Source organism: Oryctolagus cuniculus, chromosome 18 (assembly GCF_051225735.1).
Source record: "Oryctolagus cuniculus isolate XC-2025 breed Fujian yellow rabbit chromosome 18, ASM5122573v1, whole genome shotgun sequence".
NCBI classification, from domain to species: Eukaryota; Metazoa; Chordata; class Mammalia; order Lagomorpha; family Leporidae; genus Oryctolagus; species Oryctolagus cuniculus.
In genome coordinates, this window is record NC_142884.1 from 19,803,941 (window position 1) to 19,823,581 (window position 19,641).

The 19,641-nt window shown below is 52.8% G+C and overlaps 1 protein-coding gene and 1 pseudogene across 1 annotated transcript; one reads left to right on the forward strand and one right to left on the reverse strand.

The window, feature by feature from the left end:
* Positions 1-8,692: 8,692 nt before the first annotated feature.
* On the forward strand, positions 8,693-9,618 carry LOC100338543 (histo-blood group ABO system transferase). The gene is given in 2 exon segments (XM_089319079.1): positions 8,693-9,568; positions 9,571-9,618. Coding segments are annotated over 2 exon segments (900 nt in total). The 5' UTR covers positions 8,693-8,716.
* Positions 9,619-16,629: 7,011 nt separating this feature from the next.
* On the reverse strand, positions 16,630-17,721 carry LOC100352128 (histo-blood group ABO system transferase 2 pseudogene; annotated as a pseudogene).
* Between the last annotated feature and the right edge of the window lie 1,920 nt (positions 17,722-19,641).

Below are 19,641 nucleotides of genomic sequence, written 5' to 3' on the forward strand. Positions count from 1 at the left end.
ATATGTGCAGGTATACACACACGTATCATTTTCAAAGGTTGGGGAAGTTCCTCTTGGCCAATTCCAAGTTTTTATTAGGACCCTAACAGCTGGACCATGGAATTACTACAAATGATGTCTGTGCCCTTGAAGCCAGCACGAGGCTGGTACCCACCTGTCATGCAGCTCGTGTACGTGTACTGGGGACGCACGCACTCACAGACAGCTGTGAATCAGGCTGCGCTTCCTGGAGGAGAGGGGCCTGCCGACTGTCCGTCCCTGTGAGCACAAGAGGAAATAAAGAGAAATAAAAGGCATGCAGATTAAAACAGAAGTAAAGTGAGCGGGATGCAGACAAACCGTGTAAGTTAAAAATACCAAGGGACCCACAGAGAAATGACCGTAAGTCAAGAGTGGTGTTAGCTAGCTCTCAGTGTACAAAGTCCACACACACACACACACACACACACACACACGGATTATCTGCATAGTATCAACGAACTGCTGAAAACAAATCTTCCAAAGATCCCGTTTAAAACAGCATTTACAAACCCCAGAGAATACTTGGGAATTTGCAAAAGTTTTGGAAGACCGATACACAAGCACTACAAAAACAGTGGTAGCAACGTTTAGGGAGTGGATCGGCTGATGGAAGATCTGTCTTTCAAAGAAGTAAATTTTTAAAACAGTGGTGGCAAACTTTCTCCTAAAAGACCAGATAGGCTTGGTGGATGCCTTGGTCTCTGTCCCATATCGTGTGTGTGTGTGTGTGTGTGTGTGTGTGTGTCCTACAACTCTGAGATTGTTAATGTGATTCTAGCTCGCTGACCATAACAAACCAGCTAGGAACTGCATTTGTTGGACTAAGGCCCTGGTGCCGATCCTTGCTATAAAACACCACTGAGAGAAAACATAAAGGACTAAGCCTGGAAAAGCCAGTGCTGCTAAGCCGTCAGTTTGGGCCAGGACTCGGAGAGTTGGTCCGTGGAGTCACTGTAAGAGACGTCGGCGTCCCTGGAGGCACAGGTGGACCCTGCATCCATCTGCTGTGCCTCCACCTGAGAGAACACAGCTCCCAGTCAGCGGCTGGGGTCTGCTGCAGAACTCAATGAAAAGACAATTCGCCCTTGTGAAACCCATGTGCTCAGGGGTCTTCAAACAGTTCGTGGAAAATATTATAAAAAGGCTACAGCGGGCCGGTGCCGCGGCTCACTAGGCTAATCCTCTGCCTGCAGCGCTGTTACTCCGGGTTCTAGTCCCGGTTGGGGCGCCGGTTCTATCCCGGTTGCTCCTCTTCCAGTTCAGCTCTCTGCTGTGGCCCGGGGAAGGCAGTGGAGGATGGCCAAAGTGCTTGGGCCCTGCACCCCATGGGAGACCAGGAGGAAGCACCTAGCTCCTAGCTTCGGATTGGCACAGCATGCCAGCTGTAGCAGCCACTTGCGGGGTGAACCAACGGAAGGAAGACCTTTCTCTCCGTCTCTCTCTCTCTCTCACTGTCTAACTCTGCCTGTTTAAAAAAAAAAAAAGAGGCTACAGCAGCAGGCGCTTGCATGCTGCGGGTTAAGCTGCTGTATGAATGCCTGCGTCCCATATTGGGGTGCCTTGGATCGAGTCCTGCCCCTACTTCTGATCCAGCCTTGGGCGGTAGGTGATGGCTCAAATACTTGAGTCCTTGCCATCCGTGGAGGAGACCCAGATGGGGTTCCTGGCTCCTGGCTTCAGTGCTGCCCAGCCATGGCTGTTGTGGGCATTTGGGGAGCCAACCAGTGGCCGGAAGATTCTCTCTCTCCCCATTACTCTACCTTTCAAGTAAATAAACATTAAAAAAATAAAGCTATCAATGGATTCTAAAAACTTTTTTGCACCAAAATGAGTTTATCTTTTTAATTTCACGTTTCCCCAAAGGTTTGGAAGCAGCCTTGGGTATCCCCAAGGATGACAGCTTGGGCACAAGTCCTGTCAGCGTCACTGTCACTTTGTGAGCTGAGGCACTCACTTCTTTGAAGGCTTAAATGTTCTACCAAATTTATAACAAGGTGTGAAGGTAAACTGCCGGCCAGGAAGGGAAGCTTTGGGGTGCAGCAGGCAGAGCGCCGCGCCCCACAAACCATCACAGCCCAGCTCCGGGTGCTGGACTCACGCCTTTCCCGGGCAGCCACACGAAAGGTGCTCGCCCGCCAGGAACTGGAGAGACGCGGTCCAAAGGGACAGTGAGTGTCCTGGGTCCTGTGCCGCCAGGATCAGGCGTGGGGTGGGGGTGGGGCTGGTGGCACCGACGGGCGGCCCCTGATGACTGTCTCCCAACACTTGTCCGGCACCGTTCCTGCCCGCCCTCACCCGCGCAGGGCAGACTGCCCTCCCGAGCCCCCGAGGGAAGGAGCCCCGAGGACCACCTGGCTGTGATGGCCGCAGCCAGCCAGCGCCTCCTGGCCAGGCGCCCAGGATGCTCACTCTGCGGGTGCCTGGCCTCCGCGGTTCCCAAGAGAGGCACACAGCGCGGGGGCCATCTGGTGCCACACGCCTGCACCTGAGTGCGGGAGGTCCCCAAGGCGGCCAGACCGTTGGGCGTCCCCTTGGCCGTTTGCGGCTTTGACTTCGAGCCCCGCGCTTGCGTGCGCTCGGCTGACGCATGCCTGTCGCACGCTCCCACGGGGCTCGCAAGCCTCCGGCCGGCTGGAGTCAGAGGATCTAGTAGATCTGAGTTTTTCCTACCCTACTCCGAGAATTCACCGGCTCGCCAACTGCTTTTTCTGGCAACTTCCTCAGCGAGCTTTGCCCCCGCCCTGTCGCAGGCCTCACCACCCCTGGCCTGGCTCACCCTGCTGCCCCTGTGTCTCACTTCCGCTCCAAGCCAGGGCCCTTCTTTTTTTTTTTTTTTTTTTTTTTTTTTTTTTTTTTTTTTTTTTTTTTGACAGGCAGAGTGGACAGTGAGAGAGAGAGACAGAGAGAAAGGTCTTCCTTTGCCGTTGGTTCACCCTCCAATGACCGCCGCGGCCTGCGCGCTGCGGCCGGCGCACCGCGCTGATCCGATGGCAGGAGCCAGGAGCCAGGTGCTTTTCCTGGTCTCCCATGGGGTGCAGGGCCCAAGCACCTGGGCCATCCTCCACTGCACTCCCTGGCCACAGCAGAGGGCTGGCCTGGAAGAGGGGCAACCGGGACAGAATCCGGCGCCCCGACCGGGACTAGAACCCGGTGTGCCGGCGCCGCTAGGCGGAGGATTAGCCTAGTGAGCCGCGGCGCCGGCTAAGCCAGGGCCCTTCTGACGCAGTTTCCGGTCTGACATCTTGGTGCAATATCCCTTCCAAGAGGTGGTGTCTGACGGGCCGGCTCAGTGTGCTTTCCGGTGCTGTCGGCTTTGTGCCTCCAGCCCGTCTGGCCCCTCTGGAAGGGCAATGAATAGACTCTCCCCTGCTCGCCACCTGCCACCTGCTATGAGGTCTTGGCTACCCAATCCCTGCACCCTCCAGACCTTTTTTTTTTTTTTTAAGATTTATTTTACTTATTTGAAAGAACTACAGAGAGAGGTAGAGACACCCAGAGAGAGAGAGAGAGAGAGAGAGGGGTCCTCCATCTGCTGGTTCACTCTCCAAATGGCCACAATGGCCAGAGCTGAGCTGATCAGGAGCCTCTTCCCGGTTTCCCACTTGGGTGCAGGGGCCCAAGGACCCCGGGCCATCCTCCACCGCCCTCCCAGGGCGCAGCAGAGAACTGAATCGGAAGTGGAGCAGCCGGGACTCGAACTGGCACCCACACGGAATGCCCCGCGCCCTAACCTTTGAGCAAGAGAAACTGAGAGGAAGGCCCTAGGAGAGGGGAGGAAAGGGGTAGGTCAGGTGGAGGGTGAAAAATAACAGTGGCAGGTGGGTCAGGGGAGGGCCACCCATGGCCAGAGGACAGCACCACCACCAGCAGGTTCTTGGAGACCAATGGAGCTATCACTTCTTTAGTGCAGTCCCGGGCCTCAGAAGAAAAACTTCCATTCCAAGCACTCGAACTTCTTCTATGAGGCCATTCACCAAAGGCCACGACATCCACAGCTCACACCGGCCAGCTGGAGGTCCCCCCACCTCTCTTTTAAAGAGTTACTTATTTGAAAGGCAGAATTACAGAGAGGGAAAGACAGAGAGGTCTCCAACCTGCTGGTTCACGCTCCAAATGCTCACAACAGGCAGGGCCAGGCCGAAGGTAGGAGCCAGGACCTCCATCCAGTTTTCTCACGTGGGTGGCAGGAACCCAAGTACTTGGGCCATCAAAACTGGTTTTTGAGATTTTGATCCTGTAACATTCCAACTTTGGCTTTCCTGTCCATGTGCTCTGGGACCAACCCAGGCACCAGCTTCGTGTTGCTAGGACTCAGCTTGCTTGCTTGCTTGCTTTCTTTCTTTCTTTCTTTCTTTCTTTTTTTTTTTTTTAAGATTTACTTATTTATTTGAAAGTCAGAGTTACACAGATAGAGAAGGAGAGAGAGAGAGAGAGAGAGAGGTCTTCCATCCGCTGGTTCACTTCCCAATTGGCCACAATGGCTGGAGCTGAGCCATTCCGAAGCCAGGAGCCAGGAGCTTCTTCCGGGTCTCCCACGCGGGTGCAGGGGCCCAAGGACTTGGGCCATCTTCTGCTGCTTTCCCAGGCCATAGCAGAGAGCTGGATCGGAAGAGGAACAGCCGGGACTAGAACCGGCGCCCATATGGGCTGCTGGTGCTTCAGGCCAGGACGTTAACTTGCTGTGCCACAGTGCCGGCCCCCAGAGGGCAGTTTATTCACAACTTTAAAAAAAAAAATTTAATATGTGTTCCAAGGACTATTCTAGGAAGTAGCATCAATTTTAAAAAATGGAAAAAAAAAATCCTGGGCTTGTATAACCTACATTTTCATGGGAGAAGAGAAACTGAACAAGAAACATAATAAGTGAGTAGATTACTAGCAGGTCAACCATCAACAGATTCTGTAGAGAATAAAGCAGTGTGTGGGAGTTGAACTCGGCGTTAGGGAGAGATGGTTCCAGCTCACACAGGGTGGACCGGGTGGGCTGCAATGGGAAGGTGAGATCTGGGGAGAAGCCCTTGAAGGAGGCAGCTGAGTGAACCCCAGCAGGATCTGGAAGAAGAGTATCCCGGTGCCGGGAACGCGTGCTGCGAAAGCCCAAGCAGCAACGGGCAATCCGGTGGCCCTGGAACGGAGTCACCAGCTGGGGGAGTGGAGGAGAGGACAGAGGTAGGCAGGCAGGAAGGGACGCTGGGGGGCCTGGAAGGCTGTCCAGGAGTGCCGCCCTTGACTCAGAGGTGGGAATCAGGGAGCTGGCGTCCCAGGGTCATCAGTCCTGCGGGAGGCCAGCACAGAAGCGCGCAGACCACCGGCGGAGGGCGGTGCGGTGGGGGAGAGGGGGATTCTGTGTAGGTTTCCCTGGATTTGCGCTGGCCTCAGTGAAGGTCACCGTGGATGCACACTTGTCACTGTAGTTTTGGAAGCAGGCTGCTTGTGGAGAACCCCGAGAGGGAAAATGAGGACAAAACAAAAACATGGAGGGAGCATGTTGGAAAAATGCCCTGAGGTCCTCGCCCACACTCTCGAAACAGAAACCCAGTGACGTCAGATGTTGAAAATAAAGCTACCAATGTTTATGAGAAAATCAGTTTACAGCCTTAGGGTATAAAGGATTTCCTTTTTCACAAAGACAATTTGTGTCTATTTTCTTTAAAAATTCTTGTTTTAAAATAAGATTTATTTCCTGCTAATATGCCTGGGTAAGCAGTGGAAGATGGCCCAAATACTTGGGGCCCTGCACCCACATCGGAAACCCAGAAGAAACTCCTGGCTTCTGGCTTCAGCCTGGCTCAGCTCTGGCTGTTGAGGCTATGTGGGGAGTGAACCAGTGGATGGAAAATTCTGCCCCCCTGCAAGACATCCTCCACCTGCTGGTTCACTCCCCAAATGCCTGAAACAGCTTGGCCTGGGCCAGGCTGAAGCCAGTAGGCTGGAACTCCATCTGGGTCTCCCGCATGGGTGGCAGGGACCTAAACACCCAGACCATCTTCCGATGCTCTCCCATGTGCATCAGCAGGGAGCTGTGTCAGAAACAGAGCAGCTGGGACTTGTACCGTGTTCCCACATGGGATACGGGCATTGCAAGCAGCAACTTAATCTACTGTGCCACAATGCCAGACCTGAGGGTGTTCTTTATATTTATTTACTCATGTTATAGTGAGAGGTAGAGTTGCAGACAGAGAGAGAGGTCTTCCATTCCCTGGTTCACTCCCCAAATAGCTGCAACAAACGGAGCTGGGCCGATCCAAAGCCAGCAGCCAGGAGCTTCTTCTGGGTCTCCAACATGGGTGCAGGGGCCCGAGCACTTGGGCTGTCTTCTGCTTTCCCAGGCCATAGCAGAGAGCTGGATCGGAAGAGGAGCAGCCAGACTCCAACCAGGGTTCATGTGGGATGTCAGCGCCTCAGACAGGGCTTAGTCTACTATGCCACAGCACCTGCCCCTAATTAATTTATTTCTTAAAGATTTATTTATTTGACAAACATAGATACAAAGAGCGGGGGGAGAAAGAGAGATACCTTCCATCTGCTGGTGTACTCTCCAAATGCCTGCAACAGCCAAGGCTAGGGTATGCCATATGGGTGGTAGGGAGCCAAATACTTGTTCTACCAGCCCTGCCTCCTAGGGCCTGGTCTAACAGGGAGCTGAAGACGGGAGTGGGAGGTGGATACTGAACCCAGGTGCCCAGAGACGGAATGCAGTGTCTCAGCCACCAAGGCAAATGCCCCTGCTGTGTTGTCACCAGCCCAGTGAGGGTGTCTCATTGTGGATTTTGATCTGCATGTTTCTAGCGAGAAGTGATGTTGGACATCCTTTCACGTGCTTCTGGGCCATGTGTATGTTTTCTTTGGAGAAATGTCTATTCAATTCATTTCTCCGTTTTTCCAGTGGCTGGTTTGCCTATTGGATTGCTGAGGTTAGGGCTCCTTCATATATTCTGGATATAAATCCTTTTCTGATACATGGCTTACAGGCATTTTCTCTTATTCCATCAGTTGTCTCTTCACTCTCTTACTAGTATTCCTTGATGGATAAAGAGTTTTTTATTTTGACGAAATCCAAATTTTTAATTTTGTCAATTTTCAATTTTGTTGCCTGTGTTTTCAGTATCATCTAGGTAATCATTGCCTAAATCCAATACCATGAAGCTCCATTCTATGTTTTCTTCTAGGCGTGTCAGCCCTTAGCTCTTAGGTTTAGATCTCTGATCCATTTTGAATCATTTTTGTGTATGTTATAACCTAAAATCTAACTTCATTCTTTTGCACGTGGATATTCAAGTTTCCTAGCACCTTTTCAAAGGGAACTACAAAAGACTACTAATAACCAAAGTAGAATGAGACAGAAAAGCCAAGTTGAAGACCCCACATTTCTTGGTTTCAAATTATATTACTAGGGGCTGACATTGTGGCGCAGTGTGTTAACGCCCTGGCCTGAAACATGGGCATCCCATATGGGTGCTGGTTCAAGACCCAGCTGTCCACTTCTGATCCAGCTCTCTGCTGTGGCCTGGGAAAGCAGCAGAAGATGGCCCAAGTCCTTGGGCCCCTCTACCCACGTGGGAGACCTGGAAGAAACTCCTGGCTCTTGGCTTCAGATCGGCGCAGCTCCAGCCGTTGTGGCCAACTAGGGAGTGAACCATTGGATGGAAGACCTCTCTCTCTCTCTCTCTCTCTCTGCCTCTCCTCTCTCTGTGTAACTCTTTCAAATAAATAAATAAAATCTTAAAAAAAGAAAAAAGAAAACACAACTACTTTTTTAATAAAATTATATTACTGCATTAGAAGTAATCAGACAGTATAATACTGGCATTAACAACAGATCCATAGACCAACATTATGTACGAGAGAAGCCAGCTTGCTGTGAGGATTGAACAGGATAAAGCACATTAACTGTAGCAGCGTAATCCTAAAAGCTCAACACCTGAAAAGTTAGTGCTCAGTGAACTGTAAGTGACGATTAGGGGAATAAAAGAAAGCCAACATTAACCCGCACCCTCCGCCATGGCTCCCATGGTGACCCATGCGGCCTATCTGCACGTGCCCCCCGAGGCAGTCTGGTCTCAGTTGGAAGGGTTTCCCAGCTGCTGAGTGCCGCGGGCGGGCCAGGGCAGCAGCGTCCGAGCCCTCGGTCAGCCTGCCTGGTGGTCCCTGCCCAGCTTTCATTTCATCACAATCTCTGCCCCTGACCTGCTCTGTGGCCCCCTCCCTTGCTGCCGCCTCCTGTGCCTCTCTCAGGACTCCTAGTGTCTCCTCCGCTCAGGTTCTTACCTTCTAGCTGGCTGGTAACTGAGTGCCACCACCGGACCACCTTGACAGCACCTCAAAGCCAAAGTGGATTTCGTGGAGTTCTCCTGGGACTCCAACCCACCCTCAGCTGGCCCCAGGATTGGTCTTAGAGAGCTCCAGGGGCTACCAGATGAGCAGATTGTGTGGGCAGGCTCAGATGTCACTGGGCCTCAGGTCTGGCTTCCCCCTGCCCGGGAGAGGTTGCCCTCCCAGCCGGGAGGAGACCCCAAGAACCATGGCCCAGCTGCCTCAGACACATCTGGAGAAATCAAAATCCCACTCCTTTCATTATGTGATCTGCCTTCTCCTCCTCGCCCTTGTCTTGACCTCCTTGGGCTGTACCTTCCTGGCACCGAGAAGCCAGAATCTGGAAGACACTCTGGCCAGGGCCAGTCTGGCTGCTAAAGAAATGAACCACCTGGAAGTCGTGAACTTATCAAGGTTGGTGTACCCACAGCCAAACCTGCTACTGTTTTCTAAGGAGGATGTCCTTGTCCAGACACCTTGGTTAGCTCCAATTGTGTGGGAAGAGACTTTCAACATTGAGATACTCAATGAGCACTTCTGGCTCCAGAATGTCACCGTTGGGTTGGTCTCGTTTGCCGTGAAGAAGTACGTGGTCTTCCTGAAGCCGTTCCTGGAGACGGCAGAGGCCCACTTCATGGTGGGACACAGGGTGAAATACTACATCTTTACCGATCAGCCCAATGGCGTCCCACCCATCCGGCTCGGAGCCGGGAGGCAGATGGCCATCCTGGAGGTCCCGACCCCCGCCGGCTGCCAGGAGGTGTCTGGACCCCGCATGGAAATACTCAGCCGTTTCTCTTCTCTGCACTTCTTCAAGGAGGTGGATTACCTGGTGTGCGCACACGTGGACGTGACCTTCCAGGAGCACGTGGGCGTGGAGATCCTCTCCGCCTTGTTCGGCACCATCCACCCTGTCTTCTTTGGGCGCCATCGGGACACCTTTGCCTACGAACGCTGGCCCCAGTCGCAAGCCCACGTTCCGCTCGGTGAGGGGGACTTCTATTACACAGAGGCTTTATTTGGGGGTTCAGTGCTGGAAGTTCACAAGCTCGCCACAGCCTGTCACGAGGCCATGGCGAGGGACAAAGCCCGCCACGTTGAGGCTGTGTGGCGTGAGGAGAGCTACTTGAACAAGTACCTGCTTTACCACAAACCCACCAAGGTCCTCTCCCCTGAGTACATGTGGGACAAGAGGCTGATGGACTTGCCGGCCATCTTCCAGAACGTGAGATTTCAGGACAAGTGGGTGCTCCAAAGAATCACCAAGCAACCCAGAACGCGTGACGGAAGCGTCCAGGGAAGCGGGGAGAAGTCCAGTGGACAGGTAGCCTGAGAACCCGCCCACACGCAGTCTGCGTGTGCAAAATGGCTGCGGTTTAGCACGCACCCCACCCCACCCCTCTCCCAGCTTAGTAAGCCGTAGCGTCCCCTCCAACCCGTGAACACACAAGTGTGTGTACTCCTCTGGACAGGCCTGATTCCTGGGCTCGGGCACGAGTTCCAGAAGTTGCCACCTGGAGTCTCCCCACCCGGAGCTTCCCCGGCAGCCCTTCAGGCTGGGTGAGGCTGGCGGTCTCGTCCTGTGAGCCCGTGATAGCCCATAGTTCCCAGGGCCTCTCCCAGGTGTAAAAGGCTCCAAATACCAGTTGTGTGTTTTTCCCATGTCCATGTTGAACAAGCTATTTTACACAAGAAGAGCTTGGGAGAGCGTTTTCTCTCCCTAAGGCAAATTGCAAATATGCTCCCAGGATCTCAGAGAGGTGCGAGCAGCGGCCATGGTAGCAAAGCACGTGCTGGGGTCCGGGTCTCGCAGCGCGGACTCTACTCCACAGCTATGGTGTCAGGGTTCAGGGCTGTCTCGGGGCTGGCCTGTCATTTCAGTCCTCCGTTCCGTCAAGGTGATCTCTGACCCTTGAACTCAGCTGCAAAGGAACAAGGATGCTGGTTGTGTTGCTTCCGGTTTGTTGCGTTGGTTTTTATTTGATTAGGGAGAGATGGAAGCAGGGAGGGGAGAAGGAAGGAGACAGGAAAGGGGATAGGGAGAGAGAAAGGGGGCAGAGAGAGAGAGAGAGAGAGAGTGAGTGAAAGATCCTATTCTCCCATGTTCCCATTCACTGGTTCATTCCCCAAATGCCCACAGGGACCAAGGCTGAGACAGGCTGGGCCTGGAGGTTAGGAACTCTTTTTTTTTTTTTTTAAGATTTATTTATTAATATGAAAGTCAGAGTTACACAGAGAGAAAAGAGGCAGAGAGAGAGAGAGAGGTCTTCCGTCTGCTGGTTCACTCCCCAGATGGCCGCAATGGCCGGAGCTACACCGATCTGAAGCCAGGACCCAGGAGCCTCCTTCGGGTCTCCCACGCAGGTGCAGGGGCCCAAGGACTTGGGCCATCCTCTACTGCTTTCCCAGGCCATAGCAGAGAGCTGAATCAGAAGTGGACAGCCGGGTCTCGAGCCGGTGCCCATATGGGATGCCGGCGCTTCAGACCAGGGTGTTAACCCGCTGCGCCACAGCGCTGGCCCCCGGAAGTTAGTAACTCATGGTCTCCCACGTGTGTGGCAGGGACCCATCACCTGATCCCTCTGCATTAGCAGGAAGCCGCAGTGAGGACAGGAGCCGGAGCCTGAAGCCGGGGACTGGGCTATGGGACTGGGCATCTTCACTGCTGGCTCAAATGCCTGCCCCTTACGTTGGTTTCTTTCTCCTTCTCTCTCTCTCTCTAAAGATTTATTTATTTATTTGAAAGAGAGAGAGAGGAAGAAATAGAGATCTTCCATCTACTGGTTCACTCCCAGATGGCCACAACAGCCAGGGCTGAGCCAAGCCGAAGTCAGGAGCCAGGAGTTTCATACAGGCCTCCCATGTGGCTGCAGGGGCCCAAACACCTGGGCTGTTTTCTGTCGCTTTTCCCAGGTGCATCAGCAGGGAGCTGGATCAGAGGTGGAGCAGCCGGGACTCAAACTGGTGCCCATATGGGATGCCGGCACTGCAGGTGGTGGCTTTACCTGCTGTGCCAAAATGCTGGCCTCTCTCCTAATAGTTTTTATTTCTGTAGAATCAGTACTCATAGTCCCCAAATATTCCCAACAGCCAGATCTGGGCCAGACCTAAGCCAGGAGCCAGGACGCCCATCTAGGACTCCCGCATGGGTGGCAGGGATCCAAGTACTCGGGCTGTCTTCTGCTACCTTTCCAGGTGCATTAGCAGGGAGCTGGACTGGAAGCCGAGCAGCCGGGACCCAAACCAGCTCTCTGATATGGGTTGTTGGTGTCGCAAGCAGTGACTTAGGCTGCTGTGCCACCATGCCAGCCCCTGAAGCCCTCCTCTGACTCTGTCCTAGGGCACTGTCACCACCAGCAAGGTCAAAGGAATAAGCACGCTGAATGTGACGAAGCTGAGCCCTGTGTGAGGACGAATCTTCGCCACCGACGTCTCCACTCGCGATCTGAGGTCTACTTCCTGCCTCTCCACACCTGAGGCTGAAATCCCCCCAATGGCACCTGTTTCCGCCTTTAGCAAACTGATTCTAATAAAAGTAACTGTGACTGATCTCGGAGTGCCTGGGCCCGTGTGCTGTGTGGGGAGGGAGAGGCCTGGCCGGAGATCTTGGGGGGTGGAGAGGAGAAGGGAGGTGCGTAGCCGTACAGGGTAAGGGGGCTGCAGTCTGGCGGAACCAGGAGCCACCCAGGCCCCGGGCAGACTGGCTGTTTGATCCCGGGCAAGCTGTTTGATGGTCCTGAGGCTGCTTCCACGTCCATATTACGTCCATATTACGTTACAGAATCGCGGTGTCACTGCAGGGTTCACTAGCCTGGCAGGTTCAACGTGCTAGCCACGCCCACACACAGCTTTTCTCTGGCTTTTGCCTTCGCAGGGTTGTAGGGCTTCTGCTCCCCAAAAGACGACTCCAGCGATGGAGGGGACGACTGGAGATGATCTTGGTGGGCTCCTCTCAAGTCCCATTGGTCTGCCAGTGGCATCGTGCCTTTTCTGGCCCTCCTCAAGGAGGCCGAGCCGTCTTCACAGAGGCTGTTTCCAACAACTGCTCCTGTGTTCCACCGCCCCCCCCCCACCCCCACCCACCTTGCAGGCTGGTCCTGGACCCAAGGACAAAGGGAGTGGGTGGCAGAATGCTGTTGTCATGGGAACAGTCAGGCCCCACATGTGTGCATGAGAGTGCAAACTACTTGATCCCAGCGAGCCGCCTTCTGGAAGTTCTAGTAGGGTAGGTGTACGGCTGGAAGGCGAGGACTGGTGCAGACAACCGAGGCAGAACTGGGTTAGGCTCGTTGCAAACTGAAACGGAACAGGGAGGGTTGACCTCATACTAGGGTTTGCAGCTCTGTATCCCCTGTCGACTGTCGAAGCTGCACCCCTAAGGCAACGGTACGGAGAGGTAAGGAGTTCAGGGGATGATTAGATCCGAGAGCTCCACCCTCTTGGAGGAGTTCCGCAGCCTTGTGAAAGGGCTGGAGGGATCTTCGTGCCGTCCATGAAGAAAGAACCTTTGCCATACAGCATGCCCGTCAGCACATTGCCCTGGGACGCCCCAGCCCCCAGAACTGTGAGCAGTCAAGCTGTGTTATTTGTAAACTGCACATGCGGTGGGGTTTTGTTATAGCAGCGGGCATGGACTAAGACACCTCCCCCTCTGCAGAGATCAGAACAGTGCCAGGCCTCAGCTGAATATGATTCCCCCTCGCCCCCGCCAAAATAGGAAAGACGGACACTTATTTTTCTTCTTCAGGCTGGCACAGTAAGGTCACAGGCAGAGAGCTGGCCTTGGAACTTGGGGCTTGGAGACCCAGGGTTTGAGTCCAGGCCCTCCTCTTCCCTGTTGGGCCAACAGGCATTTCATGTTACCTGCTGCTTGCTCTGCTGCTTGATTGTTACACCTATCCAGTGCTTGTCACGCTGCCAGACTTAACATTAAGTGAGCAGGCCATACTAACACCTATAAAACTTCACTGAGAAGGAAAAGGCTTTGCACAGATGAAGAGCTACGTCATGCACGAACAAAGATCTTTGCTCCTATGAAGCTTATTCTAAAATTCACTCGAAAGAAGAAATGCTTGATATCGGTGAGGAAAATTTAGTATCTGGAATTTGCATAAGGAAGAAGAGACAGACTGTGTGAATCAGAAGGGAAGGTAGCTGGAATTATGAAGAAGTCAGGAGTGGACAATAAAATCATAGTAACTGTAATAACAATTGTAATAAATCGTAAAGGCCGTAACGAAGGTGATACAACATTTACCTGTCAAACTGGAAAAAAAAAAAAAAAAGACACAGACCTATATGGACTAGAGGATTTCACAAATCAAGCTACCCTCTGATAGCCCCACCCTCTGATAACCTCTTGTTGGGATAAAATTAGCATAATCATTCTTCAACATTTTCAAAGCTTCAAGAAAGTTTTTACCTTACTGATAGTGGGGAGCTCAGTAAAGAGGTAGGTAGGAATAAATGAAGCTGGAAGGTTTTTTTCTCCATAATTTCTCTGTAGTGCTGCATTGCAACCCCACCCTCTTGCCTGTCCAACCAGTGTGGCTGCATTCCCATAGTGCACCTGTTTCTCGCTCAAGACCAGGAAGGAGGAGACGCCATGATGGCCATGAGGAAGTTAAGCTGCACATGGAGGCACCAGGAAGCCTCATGCATGCTAAACTCCACCCTGCTTGTATACTCACTTAGCGGGCCACCCTCTGTCTTGCAACAGGCACTGACCACGTGGGAGTGCCCTTTGATTGCTGACTTTGCTTATGGGTTCTTCTCTGTCCTCCTTCCATGTGCTCTCCTAGGCAACTCTCTGGCCCACTCGTATCAGGTATCGCTCCATGTAGGACAACCACTAAAAACAGCTCAATGAAAACAAGTGGATTTGACATACGAAAAGAGGAGAAGGGCGGGGGCCAGTGCTCCAGCATAGAGGGTAAAGCTGCCACCTGCTGTGCTGGCATCCCATATGGGTTCAAGTCCTGGCTGATCCAGCTCTCTGCTATGGCCTGGGAAAGCAGTAGAAGGTGGCCCAAGTACTTGGGCCCCTGCACCCACATGGGAGACCTGGAAGAAGCTCCTGGCTTCTTCTTGGATCAGTCCAGCTCTGGCTGTTACAGCCATTTGGGGAGTGAACCAGTAGATGGAAGACCTCTCTCTTTCTCTACCTCTCTAACTCTGCCTTCCAAATAAGTAAATACATTACAAAATAGAATAGAGGAAAATAAGCTTTACCCGCTATGCCACCACGCTAGCCCCGAAATTTACTTCTTTTCATTTTATTTGAAAGACAGAGAGACAGAGAAAGGGATACAGAGAAATAAGCAGAGAGAGGGAGCGAGAGCAAGAGCAAGAGAGAGAGAGAGATTGGTCTTCTATCTGCTGGTTCACACCTGCAACACCAGGGCTGGGCCAGGGTGAAGCCAGGAGCCAGGAACTTCCTATGGGTCCCCCATGCACTTGAGCCATCATCTGCCGCCACCCAGGATGTGCATCAGCAGGAAGCTGGATGAGCAGCCAGCTTGTGAATCAGGCACTGCAGTATGGGATGTGGGTATCCCAAGCAGTGACTTAAGCCACTGTGCTAAAAGCCTGCCCTAAGGACCGGTGCTTTGGTGCAATGAGTTAAAGCCCCAGCCTGAGGCACCGGCATCCCACAGGGGCACCAGTTCGCATCCTGGCTGCTCCACTTCTGATCCAGCTCTCTGCTATGGCCTGGGAAAGCAGTAGAAGGTGGCCCAAGTCCTTGGGCCCCTGCACCCACGTGGGAGACCTGGAAGAAGCTCTTGGCTCCTGGCTTCGGATCAGCTCAACTCTGGCCATTGTGGCCGTCTAGGGAGTGAACCATCAGATGAAACACCTCTGTCTCTCTCTTTCTCTCTCTCTCTCCCTCTCCCCCCGACTCTACTTCTCTGTGTAACTGTGTCTTTCAAATAAATAAAAAATAAATCTTTTGTAAATAAAAGTCCACCCTAGTTGATTTCTTATATATGAAAAATGAAAACAACCTATAAATACTGTTGAACATTATTTACTTATTACATTTTATTATATTATGATAATTAATTATTAATTAATAAGTTTAATTTATATGCTTTTGGGTTCTTATTTTTATAAAGCATAGAGGCACAGAATATATTTGGGTCTGTTAATAATTGTTTTTTTAGCACACTAGGTGCAGGAAGGCAACTTGAAAAGACTACCTACTGTGTAGTTCCAACCACGTGACATTCTTGGAGACAAAAAAGCCAATGATTTACATGGCTATGGGGGGAGTGAGGGAGAGATGCAGAGGGGAGCGCAGGGGCTTTGGAGGGCGGTAAACCTCGCACGTGCTACCGTCCTGGTGAACTCAGGTCATTCTGGTTTTGCTGAGACTCACACGATGTACAGCACAGAAACCGCACCTGATACGAACTACGGAGCTGAGTTAACAACAGTAATAGATCAGCACGGGCTCGTCCAAGCACCGGATCATCTTTGTTTTGGATAATGAGCTTCCTGCACACCCCAGGGCTGTTGCGGCTTCGACAACAAGGATCCACGTTCATCTGCAGGCGTTTGAGGGATGGCGTGCCCCCGGAGGCGTGGCTACACCAACAGGGGCCCCTTCATTTCTTCTGGGCAATCGTCTCTGATCCCTTGTGGCCCAGTACAGGCTCAGCCCACTGCCCTTACTCGTATCCTACAGGGTATTAGGAGAAGCTCAAGGTCGTGGCAGCTTGGGAATTCATGTGTGATCTGTGCAATCAGGGTCTAAGTGTGTGTGTGTGTGTGAGAGAGAGAGAGAGAGAGAGAGCGAGCGAGAGAGAGAAACCGAGGGGAGGGAGATAGTGCTAGATCTGCCTGAATTTTACAAAAATGGTGGAATGGAGCTGGTACTGTGGCATAGAGGGTAAGGCTGCCGCCTGCAGTGCTGGCATCCTATATGGGCACCAGTTCAAGTCCTGGCTGCTCCTCTTCCAATCCAGCTCCCTGTTTCTAATGTGCCTGGGAAAGCAGTGGAAGATGGCCCAAGTGTTTGGGTCCCTGCACCTGCATGGGAGACCTAGAGGAAGCTCCTGGCTCCTGGATTCAGATCAGCCCAGCTCTGGCTGTTGCAGCCATTTGGGGAGTGAACCAGTGGATGGAAGACCTCTCTCTCTCTCTCTGCCTTTCAAATAAATAAATATATCTTTTAAAAAATGGTGGAATGCATTAGCAGCTTTTCTCAGCCATATGGCAAAAAGAGGTGGAGAATTATCATTGCTTGTAAAATTGATTTTAATCAAGGTGGCATGTGAGGAGGGCAGTGGGGGCTCATCGTCCATCAGTACTCTGAACCTTCTGGGAAGCATTATTTGACTTAACCTCTTTATTTTTGAGTAGGGCAAAAATTCTAATCCGCCTCACGATGTTGGACAAGCCCAGCTTTTTTCGATGTTGCATATCCTGCAACAGGTCATGGTCACACATGTATTCTGGAGAGAGTAGCTTGGTGGGTTTGTGGTAAAGCAGGTACTTGTTCAGATGGCTCTCCTCTTGCCATATGGCCTCCAGGTGATTGGCTTTGTCTATCATTATGGCCTGGTGACAGGCCTCGGTGAGCCTGTAAACCTCTGCTACTGACCCTCCAAAGAAGGCCTCAATGTAATAAAAGTCCCCTTCGTCCTCAGGGATGTAGGCTTGCGACTCAGGCCGGCGTTCATTGCTGAAGGAGTACCGGCTTACCGCCATGAAGTCCGGGTGGATGGTACCAAACAGAGAGGAGAGGATCTCCACGCCCACGTGGTCCCTGAACTCCATGTCCACGTCGGCACACACCAGGTAATCCACCTCCTTGAGGAAGCGCTGGCGGGCGCCGTGGCTGATGGCTCCCATGCGCTGCATGCTGATGTCCTGCCAGCGTTGGTGGCTCTGGGTCCTGAGGACGATCACCCGCCTCCCGCCGGGGAGCGGGAGCTGAGGGACCAGCTCGGGTTGGTCAGTGAAGACGTAGTAGTTCACCCTGTGGCCGGCCATGAAGTACTTCTCCGCACTCCTCAGGAAGAGCTCTAGGAAAGACATGTAGTTTTTGACAGCAAACACAGTTAACCCAATGGTAGCATTCTGGAGCTTGAATTGTGCATTTAGTAGGTCAATGTCAAAAGTACCTTCCCACACAACTGGGGCAAGCCAAGGGGTGAGGACGAGGACATCCCTCCTAGAGGGAGTTAGTGCATCTGGCTGCAGATACTTCGTGTGCGATTCTCCAACAGCTGTACCTGTCCCAGCCAGCAAGCTTTTAAGATGCTGGCTCTTCGGATTCCAGTAGCAATAGTGAAAGGTGAAGGTTATACCTGTCAGGAGGAGAACGATCACTTTATGAGATGCGTAGCATTGCCCAGGCAGTATCTTCAGTAGCTTGGCCATGGCTCCACTGCTGATGATGTAGGCGGGCTCTCTTAGATGCTGAGTGACACAAAGGACGATGCATGGACAAGGAGGTGCCCACACCCCTCCTGCTGTTCCTAGAACCTACCTCCGTGCAAGGGCCACCCGACAGCAGGACATACAGGGTCCCCTGGTGGAGGAAGATTCCAGAATGTCACACAGCAGATGTCTCAGCAGCTTCGTTTTCATTTGAGGCTATGTCAAAGAACCAGATGACAGGCCACGATCAACGCACGCCTAGACCTTCTGGGCCGGAAGTCAGGGCTCCTGAAACAGGTGCAGGAGACTGGCCCCAGGGAGGTCACAGAGCCAGGTAAGGACAGAGATTGTGATGAAAGCAGGGCAGGGCAGGAGCCACTGAGGAGCCTAATCCAGGGTCCAGTGATACTCCGTAGTAGAGAAACCTTCACATAAGCACCACGTTTTCTAGAAAAAAAAAAATCCATACGGTTGAGACCAGACTGTCTTCAAGGCCACAGCTGGTTGTGCCTGATGTGCTCGACCATCTTTCACAAAGCCTGACCCGGGAACCCTCCCAGGGGAGACGAAGACCTGATCAAGGGCTCTTTTCCTTCATCCTAACAATCACTTACCCGACACTGAGTTTCCTTAGCTGGCTGCAGGTCCATGCTTTGCATAGGCTGCTACGCTGCAAGTGCCTTACCTGTGGGCTCTGCAGAACAGGCGTGCGTGTGGAAGCCCCGTCCTCCTCCTCACCGGGGAGCAAATGGGCTCAGAAGCATGCGTGACGGACCATGTGTGCACGGCCAAGTGGCAACCACCGAACCCACTGGGTCAACCGGGATCTGGGAGCGTATCCCTGGCCACCTATATTCTGATCCATGGCCTCGCTTGGATATTCTTTGGGATTTCAACTTTTGGGCTCTTTTCCCGAGTCTGGTTCCTTTGGTAGCCTGCCTTGGGCTTCCGCATCAGCTGATTTCCAGACAGAGCCCTCACGCTGGGGAAGGGAGGCTGAGCCCCCCTTCATGGAGTCTGGGCTCATCCTGTTGCCCACACATACACCTCCTAAGTATCCCAGCATGACCCTCCTGGCAAACGAAGGCTCTGACATGGACCCCTGCTGCCCCTCTGTGCGATGAACAGCAGGTGGAAAAGGGTCCCGGGGTGGGAAGGGAGCGTCTGTCCCCTCCTCCAGGAAGCTGCTCCATGACACTTTGCTTCTGGCCAACACAGGAGAGGGTGGCCGCAGGCATGATGTGTCCCGGTGTTCTGGAACCTTCTTAGGGGAGTTGTGAGTCTGTTAGGTGAGGAAGGGCTTTGATGAGTACCTTTTGAGGGACGGCCCTTTTGCCTTTTGTGGTCAGGATTGTGACTTTTCCCAGCTGTGTGCACTTTGTGAGGACAGTCATTCCTGACTTATATGCCGATGTCCTGGCAAAATACCAAGACAACCCCGTGAGGTTGCAGATGCCTGGATGATGAAATCACAGCAGAGCAAGGAGCAGGTCCTCCGTGTGCTGCAGCTATGGCTTGGCTGTGCACCTGGTCCCTGGGGAGTCCCCTGAACCTCAGGACCAGTGGAGGGGAGACGTGTTGCCCTGCGCACCATGATCCTTCCCTGGGAACAGTGGAGGTTAAAGAACCTCACAGAATGGAAAGGTAGAGAGGACCAGGACCAGCCCTGGTGCAGGGAAGGACCAGGAGTGGAGACCCAGGGGAGCCTTTGACCCCTGCGGCAGGTGCCTGCCCACTAGCCTGAGAACCTCCATGCTCTCCTGTCTCCATGAGACCTCCTGGGGCTGGTCTCCTGGCTCCAGCTTCTCCGTCCCAGATGCCTGCCTCCTCATCAGAACTTTGATACCAGCAGCTTTCATTGTCCAAACACCTGTTCTTTTGTCATAATTCCCCAAACTCTTTATCCCAGGCTTTCCTGAC